Here is a 23861-nt window from a genome sequence, read left to right as displayed (position 1 = left end):
TTAAAATTCCGTGTATTATTGCAATAAAGTCTTGCACTGAAAGAAACTGCAATCAGCTTCAAGATAAACTCCAGACTAGGTCATTGGACCAATTAAATGGGCCAATGAAGCCTGATGTATAAGTTTAAAGTGATGCACACTGGGGTAAGAAAAATAAAATACAAAACCAGAATCAGAGGCAATAAGCCTCAGAATACCAGTTGCTGGAGAATCACAGAGGAAGAGGGTTATTGACCTCATGTCATGCCTGTAGGCTTTCCATAGGCCACTGTGAGAAACAGAATGCTGGACTAGATGGGCCTTTGGTGTGATCCTGCTGAACTCTTCTTGTGTCCTTAAGTCAAGTGAGGACCTTTCAACTTTGGTAAGAATCATCCCCATGCTGAAATTTAAGATTTCTGTTTCATCTGCTTATGTTGCTGAAGAGACAAGCTTCTTTCTAGCTCATGACAAAAAGAAAAAGAAAAGTTCCAGGAAAATCCTGACTAACATGGTGCTCATTGTAGGACCGCCTGCAAGTAAACTATTTTCAATCACTGAATCACCATTTTTAAAATATGCCTGAAATCACTTGCTATTTCTCTTGCTGCCAAGACCTGCTTGATTGCCTCGGCTTTATCACTTGATCTGGACGCTGCAACAATTCTGTCTCATGTCACCACTCAAGTTCTTGAGTGCCCCCAATCTCTCAAAATTAAGGGGGGGGGCCCACAAGCTTCCAAGGTCAACTGAACTAGATTCATCCCCAGATGACAAAATTGATCACACGGCTCTATTAAATCAAATGTAAGAGGCTGAGATCCAGCCTTAAACTATAAAACCATTTGGCAGTATGATTTGTTGGCTTTTGCATTAAAATTGCTTATAGCAAAGCCAACTTTTCTTACCACAGAACTATATTAGTAAAATACCCACAGCCAGTTGAAACTGCCTGAATAGCTAAGCTGCAGTGAAATCAATTTTGCAGACAAGGGTAAAAACAATAAATACAAAGATTAGTAGTATCGTTTCCTTTCCTCTTTTTTTGTTTCAAATCTGCATTTTGTTAACCTTTTGCACTGCAGTTTGACAACAGACTGATAGCTTTAACATTTTTTCCATAATAGCTCTTTATTGCAGCTCTTCCCCCAAGCTGCATAATGGTTTAATTTAAAATGTACACTAATTTGGTTTGTTACTTTGCAGACAAATGCTTCATCATAGCCACTTACGTCTCCAAATCCATTTAGATTAGGCAGTATCACTGCTCTCTATTATTTATCAGCAGTTCCCTTACACCCACCATCAGTAGATTCAATCGGATTTCATGTGCACTTTGTGATTATGCATTATAAATAACAGAAGGTCAAAAAATATCTTGTGTGATTCTCTGCTTTTCAGCTTTCACCGAAGAAAAGTAAGTTAGAATAAATTAAAAGGGGGAAAAAAGTTTGTTAGGGCCAGCCCTACCATTAGGCAAACTAAGACAGCTGCCTCAGGTGGTGGGTGTTTGGGGGAAGACAGTGCCTGGTGTGCCATGCAGCCTACATTGCTCTGAGCTAGCTTTCTGCCCTCAGGTGTAGTGGAGGGATCTGTTGTATCACTGGTGTTCGAAGTAAGAGTCAACTTCCAGTCTACATGGAAATGCACCATCTTATCCTTCCCCTCAGGGAGCAACATATCTTGAGTTAGCAATGGAGCTCTTTATATAAACTCTGGTGCAATATGATTCTTTGGTTTCTTACTGTTTGTGAGCCTGGATAATAGTGGACTTTCCATAGAAATGTAAAATGCCTTCTCTAGGCAGATTAATGGAGGCAAAATCAATTAAGCTTCAGGAAGGATTTAGAAGCTTAGGGTCTTATGGACAACCTACATACATGGTACCTCTGGTTATGTACTTAATTCGTTCTGGAGGTCCATTCTTAACCTGAAACTGTTCTTAACCTGAAACACTACTTTAGCTAATGGGGCCTCCTGCTGCTGCTGCACCGCTGGAGCAAGATTTCTGTTCTCATCCTGAAGCAAAGTTCTTAACCCAAGGTACTATTTCTGGGTTAGCGGAGTCTGTAATCTGAAGCGTATGTAACCCAAGGTACCACTGTATTGGACAATATGAGAGTTGAGCCAAAAATTTTCAGAAGACAATTTCTGGGAATGTTTGAGATTTTTGTTTTCATCCCCCCAGTAAAAGGCCACTTTGCAGAATTTTCTTTATACACTCTCTACCATTTGGGGAGGGGGGCAAGTTGGCAGCTGCCATTTTCTACCACAATGCTCTGGAGCACTGCTGGGGCCTGGGCATTGTGGATAGTGCCAACGGCGATCTCCTGCCCAGGGACTGGCCAGCTCAGACCTGCTTAACTCCATCATGTACCATCAGACTATGTTCTTGGGACCCTTACTGCCATTTAAAATTGCCTATGTCCTTTATCGATGGCATTTGTATGCTGCCCCATAACTGGAAGAGGGCTTTTATCTCTGTAAGTTAAGTAAGTATGAAATGTAACTATTTGGATGGTTTCAGTGCTTCAGTCTGTTCAACTGCAACAGCATTTAGCAAACACACTCCACAATATTAGTAGTTCTGTTTGCACCAACTACTTATAATGCAGCAAAGCTAATGTTGGTTCAGGGTCCACAGAGAATAATTGTGTTGATTTGGGGGGGGGGGTAGATTTCATAGTTAAGTACTCTCAACCACACACTTAAGTTTTGCAGGCAATAAGGTTACTCACCCCCCCCCCCAATTCCTTTCTAGGCTTGCATGTTACTCTGTCACCAGTTATTGTGTAGGAATACATATGTTATCAGCAGATGCACCTAGGCCCTCTCTACTTAAAGAGTACAAGTATGTATTGAAAAATCTGAAGAGATTTAGCAGATTTTTTACTTTGCCTTTCATTGATTTTCAGCTGTATTTTATTGTATTTTCATGACTGTTGTTAGCACTGTTGGGTAGAAAGGTAGAGTATAAATTTAATGGGTGCAAGGAGGGAAAGAAACAACAAGAATGGGGTGAGACTCTGTACATAGGACCCAAACTGAGTCTGTGGTTTTGTGTTTGCATATGAGGGAGGACTGGTTGGGTGCATAGGGTTGTCTCCAACACTATTTTGCCCAGAGTCTTTATTAGCTGCTTTTTAAAAGCATTAGCTGCTCAAGTTTATTAAGTAAATGTCTTGTTCAGTATATGAGTAGATAGTTTTCCTACCCATCAGTGCTTTCATTGGACTGTGAAGCCCAAGGCAGAAGAGCAATCAAATACATTGAAAACAAGCACAAACATTTATACTGAACACAGTGAGGGGCTGATGAGTGGCACAATAGTGCACACGGACACATTATTTCTCCTTTTCAGATACATAAGCCAAAAATAAAGTAAAATCTATGGTTTCAGGCCTAAGAAAAAGATTGAGAAAAACAGCTTTCTGTAGTCAAAGGTGGACTTCTAAGAATGTAATGAATAAAGGTGTACAATCTGCATTTTATAGAAACCAGTGGCATTTCTGGAACTGTTTCTTGGCTCATCTTAACTTTGCTTGGTGCATTATATTTGCACAGAATATATGAATCTTAATGCAACTGTGTGGATGTAGGAGATGGTTTAGGAAACAAAACCTTCTATGCAGGCTGCTTTTGAAGCAGATGCACGTCAAATCTAATTAGTTTTAATCTCATTTGCATCTACTCCTAACATATTTCACCATTTTAATTAACAAACTTTTAACAGATGTAGTACTTGGAAAGAAAGCCTAAAGGTGCCTCACAGAATTCAAGGTCTTTTGACTGGATTTCTTGTGTCACTCTAGGTGTCAGTGACAATGACAAGGATGATTTCCCTGGAAGCAGACCAAATAAAAACACTGTTTTCTTGAAACAAAACATGAAAGGTGTATAACAATGGAGGCTAGAAAACCCCTCCAGATTCATTGGTTTTGCATATGCAAATAATATTTATGTTAATAGGCAACAGAGGCCTTCTGCCCTCAGGACACCAGGGCATGGTTGCAATACAAGAGCTATGGCTATGTGCCAGAATTGTATGAAATTCCCTCTGTCTCAGTGATTTTCATTTGAACAACATCATGAGACCTGGAATAGTCTTTCTCCAACACGTTATCAAGGCATACATGCAGGATCACTTCTTTTTTCTTTCTTGCACTTAGCTTATTGTGATGTGGGAGAAACGCTTGAAGTATAAATAAATAATCAGCACTGATTAATTAACTGATGACACTCTAAAACAGCATTGCACATATGTCAAGTGTATTTACAGTTCTAGCTGACAGTGATAGGACAAATACAGCAGCATCTTCTGTGACATGGTGAACTGGGATTAGGGGTCCCTTTACCTTTTTATCAGCAAGATTCCCATACCTCACAGTGGCAAAGAGGCAATTTGCTAACCACTGATAGGATCCTTTTTTGAGCGCTGGATTTAGAGGAAGTGCACGACAGGGTCTACATCCTTCTGGCCAAAGTGTCACTGAATACTAACCCCAGATTCCCAATAACACTAGACACTTTGTATCTGTGACATAATGATGGAGGCAAAGACAAAAGGTGAGCTGCATGCCTGGCTGCTGCAGCCACAGAGGACTGCCTGGCTCTCAGTTCCTCTCCCGGCCAGTCACCAAGTGGCTGGAAGGGAGTGGGCGAAGGTTGACCTGGAATGGCTGGTAGGCATATGCTTGCTCATTAGGTAGGGTGGTCCACTCATTAAGTATACAAGGGTAGGCCTTCCAAAGGCACAGGCATTGCGTTTCTTGCCTATTCAGACCTACCTACCATTTCACACGGTGCTAACTAAGTCTTAAGCTACTATTGTGACTGCTATGGACCCAGATTAGCTGCTGCTTGTCAAGGTAAGGAAGGAATCTTAATCAGGATATAACTGGTCATCTTGTTCCTGGGTTGTTGTTTTTACCTTATCCATACTAATTCTGTATATATGTATACTTATTTTATTTATTTTGTATATGTATATTTGTATATGTATATGTATATTTATGTTTATTTATTTGTCACAACTGTTTGACGCACCTTACAACTGGTGCCGGGGCATCTGGCAAGTTCCTTAGTCACATGGGATGGGTCCCCTTAAGGGACTGTGAGGGAAAGGGCCTGGGCCAGCACACCTCAGTGGACAGCACTAATGCTACGCCCGTGGGTGAAAAATCCTGGAAACAGCACAAGCTGCCAGCAGTTGTAGCCTTTGCTTATGTTCTCAGTGTATGCTTCATGCACCTGTACTTAAGCTACAGTTTCCAAGGTTGCAAGGGATGAAGCTTATATTTTGAGGAAGTGACCTTGAGGAAGCCTGCATTTCACTGCTTCAGTCCTAAGCAATGTCCCAAGAAATGGATAATAGCTTTAAACCAGAATTACCCAGAGAGCTTGTTTCCAAGCACAAGTCTTCATTCTCTCTATGTGATGCAGCTGTGTTTAGACACATATCAACAATGCCAGTTATTTCAGTGGCTCAGCAGAGGCCAATTTGTGACATTTTCATTCTACAGGAGGCAAATTCCCACAATTACAGCAAAAGAAGGAAAGATCTAGAGAAGGGTCCAGAGCAGGGGGCAGGGGGGTACTGCCGGTGTTAATTAAGGTTAATCCTCAAGCAAACAAGCAAGTCGAGAATTTTCTTGGTGAACTTCCTTTTTCTTTTCAAAGTCTCAGTTAGGGACCAACTGTGTTCCTTTATATCTAGACTGACACGTTTCCACCTGCACCTATCTATGGATTACTTTAACAATGTGATTTGTAACAGCTCAAACAGCTGCTCTGCAGATGTGTGTTCCAGGCAGCTGCATCCCATTGACAGCAACAGCAGTTTGCAGGTATGACAAAATGATTGCCATTTCAGGACCTGACACTAATGGGTGGTTATCTCATAGCTTTTTAAGGAAGAATATGCAATTCCAAAATCAAAACCCGTGTGGCCAAGCTACGTGTGTCCAAAAGCAGAGGTCTCAACTGTGCCTCATATACAGTGGTACCTCTGGATGCGAACAGGGTGCGTTCCAGAGCCCCGTTCACATCCTGAAGAGAATGCAACCCGCGTCTGCGCATTTGTGCATCGCGATTCGCCGCTTCTGCACATGCTTGTGACGCCATTTTGAGTGTCTGCGCATGCGCGAGCGGTGAAACCCAGAAGTAACACATTCTGTTACTTCTGGGTTGCCACGGAGTGCAACCCGAAAATGCTCAAACTGAAGCAACTTTAACCCGAGGTATGACTGTACATATTTAATTTTGATAATGGTGCTGATTTGAGGTGGAATGTAAGGAGAAACTCTTTAGTTAGCTCCTAAGAGCCCAGATGAAAGTCTGCACAACTTGCAATCTGCCAAGTTGAAAACAGACAGCTAAGGGCTCGATAACACCCCACCCACATGTTGCTGTCTGCTTAGGACTGCAAACCCAGGTGGACTGTCAAGTTTCTGAGAGGCACAGTACACGGCTAGTGGGGTACATCTGAGGTGGTCCAGCGTGTAGGCAACTGTATTTTATTCAAGAGCATCCAGCTAAAGACTCACCATCTCTCAGACTCATGTCTCTATTTGTCAACCAAAAAATAGCCATGGTGAAATTGTGACAAAGAAGGAGATGGTGAGTGACATAGCACTCTGCACATTGAGACATTTGCAGCATATATGATTATTGTATAAAGCAGTATTTTCAAGTGTATAAGGGCTAAATAATAATTTCACAAGCAATGCTGCTTTTTATTTATTTTTTAATTTGGTTTTTCAATGAGGCATACTAACAAGAAATCAAAATACACCATAATTGCCAAAGAGTTTTTACCTAATTAAAATTGCTGCCCACAGGAAAGGAAAGAATGGGGAAACCCTCCCTGTTAATGAAATAGTTCGCTTGTGCTGCCTTTACTGATAAAAAGTTTGAGAAGGCAAAATCTGGAAAGGTGTGCAATGACTCATAAGAAGCTGCCTTCCCTGAATTTACTGTCAGCGCTAGAATGAAACTGTTATACTCCAATGAACTCCTCCATTACAGAATATCTTCATATTGTCTGCTCCTGTTTGGTTTCCCTCCTTGGATTCTCATTACAACCAAATTGATCGGCACAACACCAGCTCTGCTAACAACCCTTTCTCCCCACTGGGGATAGTGGGAGGCAGCGCATGACAAAGCCCAAAATGAGAAAAGCAGAGCAAACTGGAATATGTACAGGGTATACGGGAAGGAAATGACCAAAACAAAAAGAGTGACAGAAAGTGACAGCAGGCAAAGGGAAGAGCTAAAGCAAAACACAGCAGCTTGATGGGAGAATAAACTCTTCAGCAGGATAGGGTAACAAATAGTCTGTATCTCCAGCTCATGTTTGCAGGCAACAGACTACTAGTCCTTTGGCCTGTGTTCAATGTTCTGCTGTACTGACTCCCACCCTTCCTTAATTCTTCTGCTTCTTTCTCTTTCCATAAATCCTACCACCTCTGCGCTGTTATTTTCATACCTATTGGGTGGGATGCCACACTCAATACCATTGTTTCTCTATAACGAAGTAATTAGAAGACAATTAACCAGCTGTCAGATCTGCAGGGGGAGAGAGATATACTGGCTACCATCAAGGGCTTGGCTGCTTCCACTTGTTTTATCCCAGCCCTCAGCTCAAGGAGAATTCAAAACGAAGCTGTAAGGCATGGGAGGCGGGCTGCCATTAAACTATGTGAAAGGGTGTCATCTCACCCTTAGCCCTGCCAAAGGAAGGGAACTAATTCAGAATGCTCCTAGAGTGCAGGGGCAGCATGGTGTGTAAGATTGCCACAGGGGACAGATGGGGCAGGCAACCTTAATGAGATGTGGGTTGCCATTAAAGCAAGATGAGCGCCGCAACCCCAGAGTCGTCCACGACTGGACCTAATGGTCAGGGGTCCCTTTACCCTTTACCTTTATTGCAGTTTGTTTATGCTTTGTTGATTATAATTGCCTTGGACACAATTTCCTTTGTAGAAAGGCAGCATATAAATTTAAGTTTCTAATCTACAAACCATGGTAATAGCGGTCTACAATTGAAGACTGACACTACACTTATAGTGCAGTGAGGCCATTCAAGTGCAATCCCTGATATGTCTTATACATGCCAAATGAATTACATAATGCATTCTTGTGCATGTTTACAGAATCATCAGCTCCACTGAACCCTGACTAAATGTGTATAGCCTTGCAGACTTCAGTTTAAAAATACATTTCCACACCTTGGGTTTAGGTGGGGAAAGGGTTCTGTAAATTTGCAGTAGGAACTGATTGTGAGCATTGGTAATTAGCTAGCACTTGTGACATCTCCCCACAAATTATAAAAACAACAACTGTGCAACATTTAAAAATTGGCTCTTTTCTTTTTAAACTTAAGGAAATGATAGATGTTACGAATGGATAAGCATTGATATGGCACCTCGACAAACAAATAAAAAGGCAGCTCATCTGAAACATGGCTGAGAGGAGTACAACCAATGACTAAACCAACATTTGATTTGCTGGCACACAGCAATCCTAAAGAAAGCCATACAAACCTCACAGTCAAAGAACAGGATCAAACAGTGCTATCCAAACTCCAGCAATGGAGTGCAGATGGTAGGGCTGAGACTTCAGTGCAAGACTACACTGCTTACCCTCCACAGGAGAGATAATAATAATAATTTATTTACACCCTGCCCATCTGGCTGGGCTTTCCCAGCCACTCTGGGCAGCTTCCAACAAAATATTAAAATACAGTAATCCATCAAACATTAAAAACTTCCCTAAACAGGGTTGCCTTCAGATGTCTTCTAAAAGTCTGGTAGTTGTTGTTCTCTTTGATATCTGATGGGAGGGCATTCCACAGGGTGGGTGCCACTACCAAGAAAGCCCTCTGCCTGGTTCCCTGTAAGTTAGCTTCTCGCAGTGAGGGAACCGCCAGAAGGCCCTCAGTGCTGGACCTCAGTGTCAGGGTAGAATGATGGGGATGCACAGGTGCAAAGGAGGAGAGGGTTCCTATACCTTTAATAGGTGTACAGAAGAAGGAATTTCAGCAGATGTCATTTGTCAGGAAAGGTATCCCTGCTGAAATCCTCCCTTCTGGATAACAGAAGGTATCATTCATACCTCCAGCATGCACTAAAGATTGTGCCCAGGAGATCAGGACGCTGTGAACAGTTGCTCCCACCAGCTTCAACAAAGGGTGTGCATTCAATTCAAACAAATTCCAAACTGAAATGAGTCACTTCAAAGAGGCGGACCTCTTTAGAAGCCCACTGACATATTAAGCTTGCAATGTTACTTAAATTTTCCTGTCTTCTTTTATCTGGGATTCAGCTAATGTATGACACGGGAAATAGAAAGGTATCAAACGCTACATGACCAGTGGTAGACTCTGGGCCTCCATTGTTTATACAGGGCACTCTAACTTACCTGAATGGTTGCAATGAGACGGTTCCACAAGTCTGCCGGTCTTATCGTAGCAGGCCAGGGCTCTGAAGCGCACCCCTTCTCCGCATTCCTTGGCATGCCCGTGAAATCTCTGTTCTAGCTGCAGCTCTGTTTTCCCTACGGAAATTATGCATTCCGACCAATTTCCATGGGGCCGGCTGGTAAATATTGTGCAAGGGCATGGTTCCGCTTCAACAAGGGGATACACTTCTGTATTCTGGCACTTGTCTCGCTTTCTGCTTCTCCCTGTTCCGACGGGGAAAATATGCTTGTTAGCGTAGCATCTGCTGCTTTTGATAACAATATGTCGTATTATTTACACTTGAAGGGGTTTGATACAGTTAGAACCAACACAATCCGAAATGTAAATACAGAAGAGCTGGTTCAAAGACATCTGTTAGTTGTTGTTGCCCGTGCTCCAGAGGGCCGAGAAAATGTCGCTGTCTCCAGGGCAACCAGAGAACCTAAAGGAACTTGTGGAGGAGGGGGAATTGTTTGGGATGAAGCACAAAATGATAGAAAGAGAACAACTGTCTGCCTACTCTTATTAAGAAAAAACACACCTGAAAAAGCTCTTAATTTGTCCCATAATTATCTTAAGAAAGTAAATTTATTATCTCCCTTCTCTCCCCTCACTTTAAGCCCTGCAACCTCATCACTGGTTGCTTAGGGAAACCTACTAGGTAGATTCAGCAAGCTGCAGCTCTTCCTTCGAAGTTATTTTGCAAATTAGCTGAATACACAACAGGGATATGTACTGGAGGTTCATGAGATCAGGGATAACTTTATGAGTAGACAAAAAATACTTAAGGCCTGGCAGGGTATCTTGGTCAAGAATGTTTAACACTGTAACACCGCCCATGTTCAACTTGTATATTTGTAAATAAACACAAAGAAATTACACAATGCCAACAAACTTCCAGTGACATCATACTAAAGGAGCCCAAGTCCAGCCCAGGTAAGCACTACACCACTGAAACTTCTCATCACTTCTCATTTGAAGCTCAAAAACTGTTATTTCTTTTAAGGTTTTTCAATGTGTTGTATCACACTTTCAGTTTACCACAAGGTTCTCTACTGAGAGAAGCAAGTACAATTCTTCCTCCCCTTCCCTCTTTCCTGACTTCAGCAAATCTACCAATCTATTCCAGAAGTGGACTTGTCCTGAGAGGACAATCTTTAAACATAACTTTTCTTTATCCCATTGTATCTCGGCATCAAGGGCTTAATTTCACTTTGCATTAACAGGTGACACAATAAGTATGCACACTCAGCAGCTGTCAAGTAATACTTTTGAAAGTGAAAAGTGGCACGTAAGCCAACCATGAGTTCTCTCCACAGATATTGAGATATTAATACAATTTAACTGGATTGCTTGCGTCAAAGAATATTCATTCCACTCTATTTTCCAAATGGTTTTTAATTAGCACGTTAACATTCTCAGAGCTGGTTTTAAAAATGATGATCAGAAATTATTTTTAATCAAGACCCAGCAGTCTTAAAGACTTTTTCTATTTAAATAAAAATGGTTTTTGAACATTAACAAAAAAACTGCTCAGTTTTTGGGGGGGGACGGGGACGGGGAGGACATCACCCAACAATATTTTGCAATAGTCTATTTCTCCTGCACACAAAACAGTCAGTTTCAATGCCTGCACATTTGGCTGAGTTAATGATTAAAGAAGATAAATATGCCTTTCTTGAACATAAAGCTTTTTTTCAAAAATGTTAGCTGCATAATACAGATTTCAAAGTAGTGTAACCTCAAATTACCTTCTAACCAGCATTTGCTTGGGGATGCTTCTGTAATGAATAATGCTAAATGTAAAGCCTACACATGTATTTAAGCATAAAATAAATCATGCTATTAAATACAAAGTAAGAAGGAAGCTAATCCACGTGCACATTAACATACTCTAAGCAGCAGGATGATTTTCAATAAAAGCCATAAAATTTTCATGATGAATCAGATACATTTATTTGAGAAAAATATTAATACCAGCTACCTCACTTTCCTTTTTAATAAATCAACCAAGGCAGCACTTCTCATAGCCTCAAGATTTAAACAGTGTTTCCTTCTTTGCTTACTTTCACTTTTTTGTGATTTGCTTAAAATGGAGTGTTTGGTGTGTAACTATGCTTTGATTATGGAGGGATGTGGGTGTTCTAGAGCAGGCATAGGCAAACTCGGCCCTCAAGATGTTTTGGGACTACAATTTCCATCATCCCTGACCACTGTCCTGTTAGCTAGGGATCATGGGAGTTGTAGGCCAAAAACATCTGGAGGGCCCAGTTTGCCTATGCCTATTCTAAAGGAAATAAGGTCCAGCTGATTCATATATTACAAGAGTGGCATGGGAGCCACCCTTCTGGATGAGTCCCCGGAATAAAGGAATAACACAGGAAAGTGGGGGTCATGAGTCCCAGGAATAAAGGAATAACACAGGAAAGTGGGGGTCATGTGGGATTGGAAAGCTGCCATGTCAACAGCACAGCTTTATAGGCTATGTTGTGGTTGCACCACATGTCGGAGCTAAGCATATAACCTGCTACTGAACTTCTGCAGCGTTGTAGTCTCTCCAACCTTATTCTGCTCAAAATGAAGCAAGAAGACTTGTCAGGCTCCTTTGCTGCATTAAGACTTTAGTGGTCTCTGTTTAGTCCCATGTGTCATGCATTAGGAAATGGGGAGGCCCACATCTGTACTGTCCAGTCCACAGTCTTCAGATACTCCCATACATGAGACTTAGATGACTTCCGTAGGAATAGCAAGGATGGGCATTAGTAAGATGAAGAAGAGTTTGGATTTGATATCCCGCTTTTTCACTACCCTAAGGAGTATCAAAGTGGCTAACAACAAACACTCTGTGAGTTGAGTGAGGCTGAGAGACTTCAGAGAAGTATGACTAGCCCGAGGTCACCCAGCAGCTCCATGTGGAAGAGCGGGGACGCGAACCCGGTTCGCCAGATTACGAGTCCACTGTTCTTAACCACTACACCACACTGGCTGTAGGAGTAACATCTCGTATGACCCTGAGCCAAACTCTGTGTCTACTGTCCTATGCTATGATATACCAAATCTGAATGAATAAGAATAAAACACATGAGAAACATTTTGCTGTCACGCTTTGCACTTATAGCATTTAATATTTTCTATTTCCACTTAAAAGGAGAATGCTTTAGTTATCGGGACATTCTATTAGCCGAGGTGATACATCAAAGGCTTCAACAACAAAGTGGGGAAAGAAATAAACATGACAGCTTTAGTAAACATTTCCAGCATAAAGAGGTTCCAGGACTGAATATCAAAAATGCACAGTAGCTATTGCCTTTTTGTTTGTTTGTTTTAAAGTAACATGCAACCAATTAAAGGGTGCTCTGCTACTGTAAGCAAGGCATCATGCAGCTTCTCAATAACATTATTGCATTATCTGTTCACATGAGAATTCATGAGCATGGCTCATTAAAGAACAAGAGTTACTCAGGCATGGGTATTATTATACCATTTTCTGATTATTCTTGCCTGTGTGTGTGTGTGTGTATAGAGTTTACATTACAATGGCTTTCACTGTGATGCCTGTGTTTAAAAACCAACAGGAATTCTCAGACTCCCCGAAGCCATGGCTTACCAATACATATAGTTAAATTCTTATCATAAAACACTGAATGGCCATTTTGCAGTAGGGTAACATTTATGGTTCTGCTTTTTTTTACACCTGGTATTATACCCTAAAGTAATTCTCTTGTGAGTTATAACAGTGATATGCTAGAGGCACCATTTCCACCTTTAGTAATATAAAAGCCAAGGTTATATTATTCCTTAAAAAAAACAAAAACATTTTGCCATATAATAGAGGGGGTAAGTGGATTCTCTTTTGCAATTGTTTGATCTTGCTGTATTTACTAGAGCAAAGCAGTAAACACTTTAATGTCAAATGGAGAGTCAGATCCGGTTATTGCTGCCTAAGGTTGAAGTACAGTGGCAATGGTGCCCAGGCAAAGGATTTAATATTAGCCTGACGCTCTTGAAAGCTCAGGTTTGGTCCTTGACCTGTGTGTGTTTCTACCATGCTCACAGGGTAATGTTCTGTGCAAATGCATAGAGGACTGAACTGCATCTTCCTCCTCTTCTTCAGAGAACACCCCTCCACACACACACTATTTGGGTCTCTGTGCATGCATGCATTCACATCAAGTGGTCACTGTAAATAGCTATACTGTACATTGACTAAATGCACAAAGTGAATATGAGGATTGGCACCAACATGGAAATATAGGTAACTGAGAGCAATAGACTAAAAGCTCACTCTGAAAATGAGCTGGGTCCCCTCAACCAGGCCCATCAAAAACTGAAACTCATTGAGCATGGGGTTGTTGTTTAACTAGACTGCTAACAGGCCCCTGGTTTCCCCAAATCTCAGACCTTTCCATCCTTTCTTCCAACTGCTCACGGGATTATTTTCCCTTCCCCCCAAGCCCTTCTAAAAAGGTAAAGGTAAAGGACCCCTGACAGTTAAGTGCAGTCATAAATGACTCTGGGGTTGCAGCGCTCATCTCGCTTTACTGGCTGAGGGAGTCAACGTTTGTCTGCAGAAAGTTTTCCCTGGTCATGTGGCCAGCATGACTAAGCTGTTTCTGGCAAAACCAGAGCAGTGCACAGAAATGCTGTTTACCTTACCACGGGAGTGGTACCTATTTATCCGTGCTTTCAAACTGCTAGGTTGGGAGGAGCTGGGACCGAGCAACAGGAGCTCACCCCGTCGTGGGGATTCGAACTGCTGACCTTCCGATTGGCAAGCCCTACGCTCAGTAGTTTAGCACCAGCCCCGTCCTCCTACCAAGGGACAAATCTTGCCTTGTGAGATAGCCAGCATGGTGGCTCATCCCTGAGAGCTTCTCCAGACTTCCACCTGTCCCAAGTTTTATATTTCCCCACAGCTTTCTCCTGAAAAACACTCTCTTTACCACTGAATTGGGCAATCAGCAATCTAGAGAAAACCCAATTGCTGTTTGGCTCAATTCAGTGGTAAACTGCAGGTTTCCCTGGGGGAGCTGTGAATGATCCCTGAATGGGAGAGGCCTCTCTGGTAGACCTCTCCCATTCAAAAAGGAACTGGCAACAGCCCACAATGTACGCCCCCCCCCTTTGAGCAAGGACTGTGCACAAGCAAAATCCAGGTGGGCAGTCCAAGGTGGACTGAATTGACCACTTTGGTTTGTCAAAGAAAGAAAGAAAGAAAGAAAGAAAGAAAGAAAGAAAGAAAGAAAGAAAGAAAGAAAGAAAGAAAGAAAGAAAGAAAGAAAGAACCGACTGGGAAATTTACCTACATGAGTGCCCATATTCAATTTCTCATGACACCCCTAATTGAGAGTGCTGAGATGACTGATGATTCATTTCTCTGTGGAGCTAAACAGAATAGATTCCAATCCTTCCTGGAATATACTCACTTAGAGACATTGTCAGCCATCTGGGTGAACTACTTAAGCAGTACATTAGACAAGAGGAGTTCAAATGGTGCTACACTTACACCTTCTCTCACTAATTAAAGCAACAACACAGTAGGGTATGTCAGTATAGTCCTCTTGAGGCATTTAGCCTGAACACACAATGGCAACAAGTATGTGGGGGGCTGGAAGTATGTGCGCTGCCCATGTTCCCAACATCTCTGTGTGCCAGCCTAGTCCTCTCCACTCCCTTATGACTTTTAGCATGAGGGTCTCAAGGGAACTTGCAAGTATGCTCAGCATGCTGAGTTTTCTAGGTGTGGTCATCTGAATGCACTCGGAAGCCCACTTCAGACCTTCACACTCAACATGGGCTTGGAACAGGGACATCAGGGGAAGGGTGTCGTGAATCCCCTATGTCCCCAGGAAGCACACCTAAAGGATGATGATCCTCACATCAAAATTGGGAGGCTGGGAAAATGGTAGGAGCCTACAATCTCTCACTGCCAAATCCACTTTACATGACTCTTAGGCCTTTGCTTTCTTAATTAAAGCCATGCAACAGGGCAATGCGTAGGAAGGGAAGGCTTATCTCTTCCCTCCCAAATTCAACTGGAACTAAAATAATCCTCTCCTGAACAACTAGACACATAGGAGGGAGGGGGGGACTTGTCATTGGAACTAATGGGAATATTTTTTCCTTTCTTCCTAGGAAGGGGGCAGGGCAGATTTTCTTTCTGACTGTGTTTGGGAGCAAAGAAATAAGCCCCCCACTTCAGACACACTACATTTTTTTTGGTAAGGATGCCCCCCATACACCTGTAATGAATAAAAGTAGGAAGGGAGAGAGAGAGAGCTACATGCTGCACATTAAAGTTTATGTTTAGACTGGCCACTAGTGAGTTCATAGCTGACATGGAATTTGAACTGGACACTTCTTGTGTCAGGGTGCAGTTAGATATAAACAGATTTCCTGTTCCATTGATTAGCCTTATAATCACTCTAATACCCTAGTTCTCAACAGAGAGCACATTGCAACGACAACAGCTCAATGCTACGCTAGCTGTCAAAAAAAGAGTTCATCACAGCAACAGAAGTGCTGTTCTCCACTGACAAGCCGTTTGTGAAGTGCTGTCCAGCGGATCTTTCCTAAGCGGCCTCTAGGCTGTTTTCTCTGAGAGACAAATATGTTTTAGTGCTGTGCCAAGTATGTCACTTTCCAGACAATCCTTCATCCCCAAATGATTCATGTAGTCTGACAACAGAGGAATAGTTCAGGCAAGAGGTGTTGCCTATAGATGGACACATAGAATATGCTTGGAGAGAGAACAGTGACTGGTTGTGACCAGTTAGGCTAGCTGAAGCTTTTGTGCATGAAAAAAAGCAATAAAAGTTGGGGCTACCTGTGGACTGATGGGACATAAGAATATAATAAGAGTGTGGCTGGATCAAACCAAGGGCTTGTTCACTGTTTCCTACAACTAAGACGTGAGGGCAACAGCACACACTTTTCTTGTGTTTTCCAGCAACTGGTATTTGGAGTGATGCTGCCACTCATCCATTTGGTCACACGACTAGTAGCCAGTCATAGTTGGCTACTATGAAACTTCGTTGATGGGCTACCATTATAAAAAGATGATGACGACTAGAATCCCATTTGGTCTGTCAGTGACAGCCAAGTTTTGTATTTTGCTGTCATTTTGTAACCAAAACCACTGCTTTGATTGTACTAGTTTAAGGGAGCCCCTTGCTGTGTTGACTTTGAAACTGTGGTGGTTGAGATACTCAGTGGCCACTTCTATGTCCCTCCTGGCCAAACTCCTGCAGTGGCACAGTGGTGGAGCACGAATTTCAGTAAACATAACTGTATTGTGCTACTTCAACATAAATGTAAAGCACCTTCTATGAACAATGCCCTAACTGTATCTGACAAATTTTCAAAGTCTACACCAAAGTCATATCGAAACAAAAGGACTAAAGGATGAAGTATAAAATATTGATACTACCTGTGAGGGTTCGTCTTCTACTTCGCGTTGATTCACAGTCTGAAGCACATGCGGAAAATTTAGACCAAGGGGTGAATGTGCAGTCATCTTTGCATGGAATCAGGCAGTCCTGAACAAGGGATGGCATAGGTTCTGCCCACTTCAAGCACTCACTGACATCTACTGAATGGTTGCTTTCCAAGACACATGTAACAACTGGACAAAATAAATGCACAAAAGAAAACAGTGAGTGCTGCAGAGGCATAGGAAAAGTTAAGAAGCAAGTATCTATAGTGTGTTCCTTCCAACCAAGATCTCAAAAGCACTGAACTAATGAAGTCAATGACATTTTTAAAATCTGTATACAGGTTATTTAAAAAGATGCTTGTTTGTTTTTCAGAATTGAAAGTACATAGGTCCCTGGAACAAAGAATGCATAGTTTAATGTAGTGATGAAATGATTAATACACATTCTGATGTATTCTGTCCCATGACCCCAGTGACAGAACTTTTGGGGGACACTGGTGTTTCAGTGCAATTTTAGAGCACTGCTTCCCATAACAGATTGTCTTTTCTGAACTGCACAAACACAGCAGAAAGATCTTGGCATTTACCGTAAATTATTTGCAACAAGGAAGGGGTCTCAAAGTCTCCATGTGCTCAAAGGACACAGAAACATGAGCATGGCCTATTGGCACTATAAACTCCTACATATATATATATATTACAACATTTATGTGCATAGAATGCTGTGGATCTGCCTGCAGCAACTAAACTTGCAAGCTACATTACACAATAGTTTTCCTCAGTTGCCCTATTAATAATAGCTTCTTGTCCACCAGTTTGTTAGCCAGTTCTATGGCAAAGTAGTACGAAAGGTATATTAAGAATAATTTCCCCCTTATTTCCACGGGCTGTTATTGCTGACAATTTACAGTGCACTCTCACAGAGGTTGCAGTGATATTTGACCCAGTTCACTTTGACCCAAAAATTGTACAGAATTGGGGATTTGGAAGGGACTGCTGAATTCAAAACGATTTCCAGGTATGAGTGTGTTTCATATGATCATGAACCCAGCTAAAGTGTGTTGTTTTGGTTGCTCAAATTTCAACCTGAGTGAATTTATTTTAGGCATTGAAAATTGGGTTTTTTAAAAAAAAATTGTAAGCTGATATGTTTTGATTAAATTAATACTTTTAAAAAAATGAGGCTAGATCTTAAGATGGCAAGATTCCTCCAGAGAACGCTGTCCCATATTAATGGCTGGTTCTTTTCTCACACATTACAATTCAGCTCCAGCGATCTAGTTAAGCTCTATGATTTCATGTTAGGCTGATATTTTGTCCTATAAAGCTGTGGAATGATGCAATAATTGGACTAAGATTCTATTACATCTTCAACAAGCTGGCTGCATCATTACAAAGATTACTGATTAATCCACACTTTAATGGCTATCTGTGTTGTTTTCATTGCCTCTGAAGTGGATTGGAATTGCAAAATGAGAAGAAAAGGGAATAAAGTTAAACGCATGTTTATATTCACACACACTTTTTTTATTAAATAAATAAATAAAAGCTGGAATAGATTTATTTGGATGAAAGTTATATCAGTGAAGAAAAATAACAACTTGAAAACATTGGGGATTCCGCCCGCCCGCCCCCCCGCCATGTCAAGACAATACTTTAATCAGTCTGCACAGACCCAGCAGAACCTTAAATCAATATTTTAATAATGACTCCTAAAATGCTAATAGTTAAATTGTGATTGCTTTGTCTCTTAAATTCTCTTTTAACTGGCAGCGCATCCAGCAGTCGACATAAAGGTTACCCTTGTCAGTGAAGAGGGATATCCTCTCTAGAAGACTAAATGTTATAAATGAAGGTACTCATTATCTCTGGGAGTACTAGACCCATATATGCATGCCTTTTCTCTTTCATATGGTCTAAAAATTATGTACTACACATCTGTGTGTTCTGAACAGAGGACAGCAACCCCACCTATTTCTTGTATGTAGAAAGAAGCCACCACATCAGCTCCTGTAGTAAACTAACATTTCCCCATATATAATATTGATTGTAAGAAGGAATGCCACTTCTAAAAAATCTAGGTAGTTGTATCTCTGGGCTGTATTCAACAATGTCACTACATTAGTGGAACAATTTCCACTCTCACAATGGGACTGCAGTTCTCTTTCCTTACCCCATGTACCACTAGTAACCCCCCCCCCCAAATAGTGAATGCACAGAGGGAGGAGAAGAAAAGGAAATCCCACTGTGTGGGCAGAAATCATTCTGCTCACGAAATGGCTTTGTTGGATCCAGCCCTCTGTATTTATATCTTTCATGCTTCTCTCTGAAATCCAGTATTAGTTTACATTAGAAGAATACAAAAGCTTTCCTTTAGGTCTATACACATTTTCACAGTCCTGCAACCTGACCATAGATGTGAGCTGTTACTACACTCAAAAGAAATTAAAAGAAAAAGTAGTGACTGGACTGGCAAACACTTGCTGTCTTAAAGTCACATTTGAAAAAATACACCTAAGCAGTAGGAAACACATTATGAACCTCATAATGGAATGATTATACCAAATGAATGACAAAGAAAGATAAGCACGGAAACGGACTTTCATTAATCTTTCACCCCGTAGCAGCCATCCTCTCAAACCGAACATATTAATCTTAGAACATTTTGCCCCACCAGACACTGAAGAAAAGTAGGAAGGTGCTACTCTTGTGAATTCCTGGGTGTGCTTTGAATAGTACACAATGTTAGATCATTGCAAGGGACTAGGAATTTCAGCAAGCAAGTTAGTGTTTGTGGCCCAGAGTTTTATTTGCATAGCTGTCTCTTTCTCAACATGCGTATCAGACTTGGAATACAGCATCTGTAAGCTCTAAAGTTTAATTACAATTCGTTCTCATCAAATGTAGATTTCAGAGATTTTGCTATAAAACTTTTTATGGTAGAATCGAATGGATTTTATGTATTTGGTATTCTGAAATGCTGAGCAAATCTTTAAACAAGCTTTATTGTAACTTCTAGCTATTGAAATAGTAGGCATTTTTCACACTTTGCATTCATTGCTCCCACAAATTGAACTGAATAAAAATATCCCGTGGATTTTCGTAGTGTTGAGTACATTGCATTCATTGGCCTACATTCTGAATATAATTGAATATCTGAATAGTGCTGAAGAAAGCAACCCTCAAGTTTGAGCAAATCTATGTATGCATGCTTTGCTGGAAAAGAATAAGCCAACTATAAGCTTTGGATGTCCACTCCCCCTTCGAAAATCATTTGCAATTTTAAGAAGGGAGAAGGTCATTCCTACAGCTCCCATAGAAATGAATGTTTTGGCCTTCACTGAAAACATTTACCAATATCTGTTCAAGGTGCAAGAAGGACACTGAGGCAACTTTGCCCTCAAACTGATGACACAGAAATTTCTATGATTTTGCAGTTTTATTTGCACTGGTTTTCCAAGTCCAAGCTACAAAGAGGAAAGTATTGGAGAATTTCCTTTTTTAAGACAGCTAACCAAGTCTTGACTGATTTATAGTGCTATAGCTATGGAGAATACACTAATATTAAAATGTGCAGTAAATCTGCATTAAACCCTTTCATTAGTTGCAGTAGCTGGCTCTTATTGATATTATAACAATCTCATAGAATGAAAGGACATTAAAAATGAGCATGCAGAGAGAAATACGTAGAGTGTCATTGGCACAAACAGAATATTTTTCAAAATATTCTGGAGTTCTGAACGCATCGCTATCTGAATACCAAACCAGTTGCAGAGATCGGTTTGAAGAGAATGATTCCTGCAATTCAAAGGACCTTGTGCTGGAAGAATTTCATATTTCCTTCTAAAGTCACACACAAGGTTAGTAGGAGTGCCAGCTTTAGAAAAACCAAGCAAATAAAACGGAATGCGGCCAGATGAAAAGAAACAAACTGGCTTACAGTCACAACCTTCAGCAGCTATAGCTAACAGAAAAATGTTTGACAAATGTGGGGAACGAAAAATTCAGCACAGTATATCTAAGAGGGCTTTACGGTCTCCAGAAGACTTCTGATAATTTATCAAAGGAACACTAACACTCACAGACAGATAGATGGAAAAAAGGAGAAAGGGGAAAATAAGTATACTCCATCAGGAAGCCTTTTTAGAGGACTGACTCTGCATTTAAAAAGGCTAGTGAGAGAAAAGGGGATTGACTGATCGATTGACTGGTAAAGTGAGATGGTAAGAAGTAAATTAAAACATGACGAGTTTGGATAGAAACCAGTAAGTGTTTCTTACTATTTGACATCATTACTAGAACTAGGGGGCATTCAATAAAAACAACAGGTAGCAACTTTGAAATATATGAAAGGAAGAGATTTCTTTACATACATCTTACAATTTGGCGCAAGGTGTCCTAATGGCAAGTAATAACTGAGTAAAAAAAGATACGAGAGAAAACCAATGGGCATGAAGATATTCAATGGCTATTAACTAAAGCTCACAACCCTTTTGCTGGAGTTGTCTTAAAATGCTGGTATAGTGGGGCCACTGAAAGCTTTCGCAGTATTAACATGCCTCCAGTTTAAAAAATACATGCCACTGTTACTGCTGGTGCATGTATTAGTAGATGGAAATGTCACCTCCAGGGTTATCTGCAGTATGGTACAATTACAATTTGATGCTGGAGAATGTTACAACAGCTGTTTGTTCCCAATGCAAAGTTTAATGAACTGCAGGAAGAAATTAGCACCACCTTTTAACATCTGGTTCTTACAATCACTTTACCACTACAGAAACATGAGAAGCCATCAACTCTGAGGCAGACGTAATTCCCTGCTCCCTGCCTGGTCACTTGAAGAGACAGTGCACTGTAGCAGTGGCAGGTCTCGAGGTCTCAAATTTCAGTAGCACCCTATGCAATGCCAAAATTCCAAAAATCAATGCCCCTTTCCCCGCCTTTCAGTCTTAATAATAATAATAATAATAATAATAATAATAATAATAATAATTTATTATTTATACCCCGCCCATCTGGCTGGGTTTCCCCAGCCACTCTGGGCGGCTTCCAACTGAATATTAAAAACAGTACAGCATCAAACATTAAAAACTTCCCTAAAGAGGGCTGCCTTCAGATAGTTGTGGCACCCTCTAGGTTCTGCGCCCAGTGTAACTGAACCAGTTGTGTTGCCCTAAATATGTCTCTGATTGTAATGGTTAGACCATTTCATGAGGACTGTGGAGACTCAGGTTCAAATCCTTACTCAGTGCCAAAGTTCCCTATGTGACCTTGGAACAGGCCCTATCCCCCAGTTTAGCTTACCTCACAGGACTGTGAAAATAAAACTGGGAGTAGGATAAAACCATGTACACCACTTTGAACATGTTGATGGAACATATATTAAAAACATAACAAAATGTTTTGTTGGATCAGATCAGATACAGAAATAGCTTGCAAGTTAATTATGTTATTTCCTTTAATCAAAGTTTGCTTTTTTTAGATTATGGAATACTCCTAACTGGGAACTGGATTATTCTGATTTGAAGCTGTCACTGGTGAGTAATAATAATAATAATAATAATAATAATAATAATAATAATAATAAATTTTATTTGTATCCCACCCTCCCCTGCTGGAGCTGGGCTCAGAGTGGCTAACATCATATAAAAACACAATATACATGAAAACAAACAAACAATTAATTAAAATGTATCCCAAAATTAATTAAGATAAATTAAAATTAAAATTAGGTCGATAAATGCCCATCCTCAAGTTAAAATTGAAAGCAGTTACCGGTAATACTCACCAGGACCAACTATTTCCACTGATATTATAAGGACCTGTGAGTGGGCTACGTATTATTTCAGGGCAAGTAAAAACCAATGAGCTTTAGTTTTCTCTGGGGACCAACATTTCTCTCAAGCCCCCTGCCACAAATGGTTTAAAGGCAGAGTGAAGACAGCAAACACTTCCTTGCCTGATTTGCACTTCACTGGCAGGCCTGGGAGACAGTCACTCAAAATGACTTCAGCTGCATTACTGGAGTATACTTACACAGCCATAATGGATGCCTTTGAAAGTGATGGACAGTTAGCAGCAGATAATTGAGGCCTTGTGTTCCAAAAGGTTATTGATTCAAAAAGGCTTCTACTCCTTGATATTATCCACCACTGCTTTAATGCCTAAAGCTTTGAGTAAGCCCCTAAGAAAAAAATTAAGTTAAAAAAAAGAAAAGGCTTTTTGTTCTAATAATAAAAAGTAATAATTTTTTAATGGTATTGAAGGAACAAATAAGCCATGGTATTTTTGTTTAGTTGTTTCATGGTCACAACAATTCCTGTAAAATTAGTATCACATGGATATCACAATTTCTATAAAATCAATACCACAAGGATACTTCATTATATTCAAAGATGTGAGAGAATCATACCTTGCATTGATATGGCTACAGCAACACTCTCCCATGCTGTATATTTCAATACCACTGATAGGCCAGACAATTTTCAACTATCCATCACATTGTGCATGCTAATACACAAGCTTTCCCATGACAGCATGTCAAGTGAGTTGACTATGCTGCTATTCCCTACTCAACCATTTCATGCTACGTGACAACTTTGAGTGATAGCACAGTGCTGTGTTTCATAATAGTGGCTTCAAATCTAGTGAACTACTACAAGCCATGTTGGCTCACACCAGCAGCGCAAAGGCTGTATTCCTTATTGTCTGGTGCAGAGTTTGTTGCACCAGGTTATATGAATGTAATGACATAATCCAAATGACTTCATTGTAAAGAAATGTTGGACTTCAAGCTGTTTGATGTCAGGCTTTAAGAGTATCGCCTAAGCAACCTGAGGCAACAATTCCTGTTTTGTCTGATTCCCAAAACAAAGACCCCAAAAGACAATTCATTCTCCTTTCTTCTGCCCATGGTAAACTGTTTATCAAGGGAGAACAAAGAAACTTTATAGAATAGGACAATTTCTTAGGGCAGAATACAGGGCA

General features: G+C 40.7%; 1 protein-coding gene across 4 annotated transcripts in view; it reads right to left on the bottom strand.

Annotated features, from left to right (window-relative positions):
* Window positions 1–23861, bottom strand: part of THSD7B (thrombospondin type 1 domain containing 7B) — a 413810-nt gene that overhangs the window by 87953 nt on the left and 301996 nt on the right. For all 4 annotated transcript variants that reach the window (XM_083493189.1, XM_083493188.1, XM_083493191.1 and 1 more), the window contains 2 exons: window positions 16869–17063; window positions 9400–9663 (listed from right to left, as the gene is read on the bottom strand). In XM_083493189.1, the coding sequence (XP_083349315.1) occupies window positions 9400–9663; window positions 16869–17063 (459 nt within the window). The remainder of the gene's footprint in view (window positions 1–9399; window positions 9664–16868; window positions 17064–23861) is intronic.

Source organism: Podarcis liolepis (assembly GCF_965112155.1).
Source record: "Podarcis liolepis genome assembly, chromosome: 1".
NCBI lineage: Eukaryota > Metazoa > Chordata > Lepidosauria > Squamata > Lacertidae > Podarcis > Podarcis liolepis.
The sequence above is the reverse complement of the archived record's forward strand: the minus strand, read 5'-3'. Positions and strand labels throughout refer to the sequence as shown.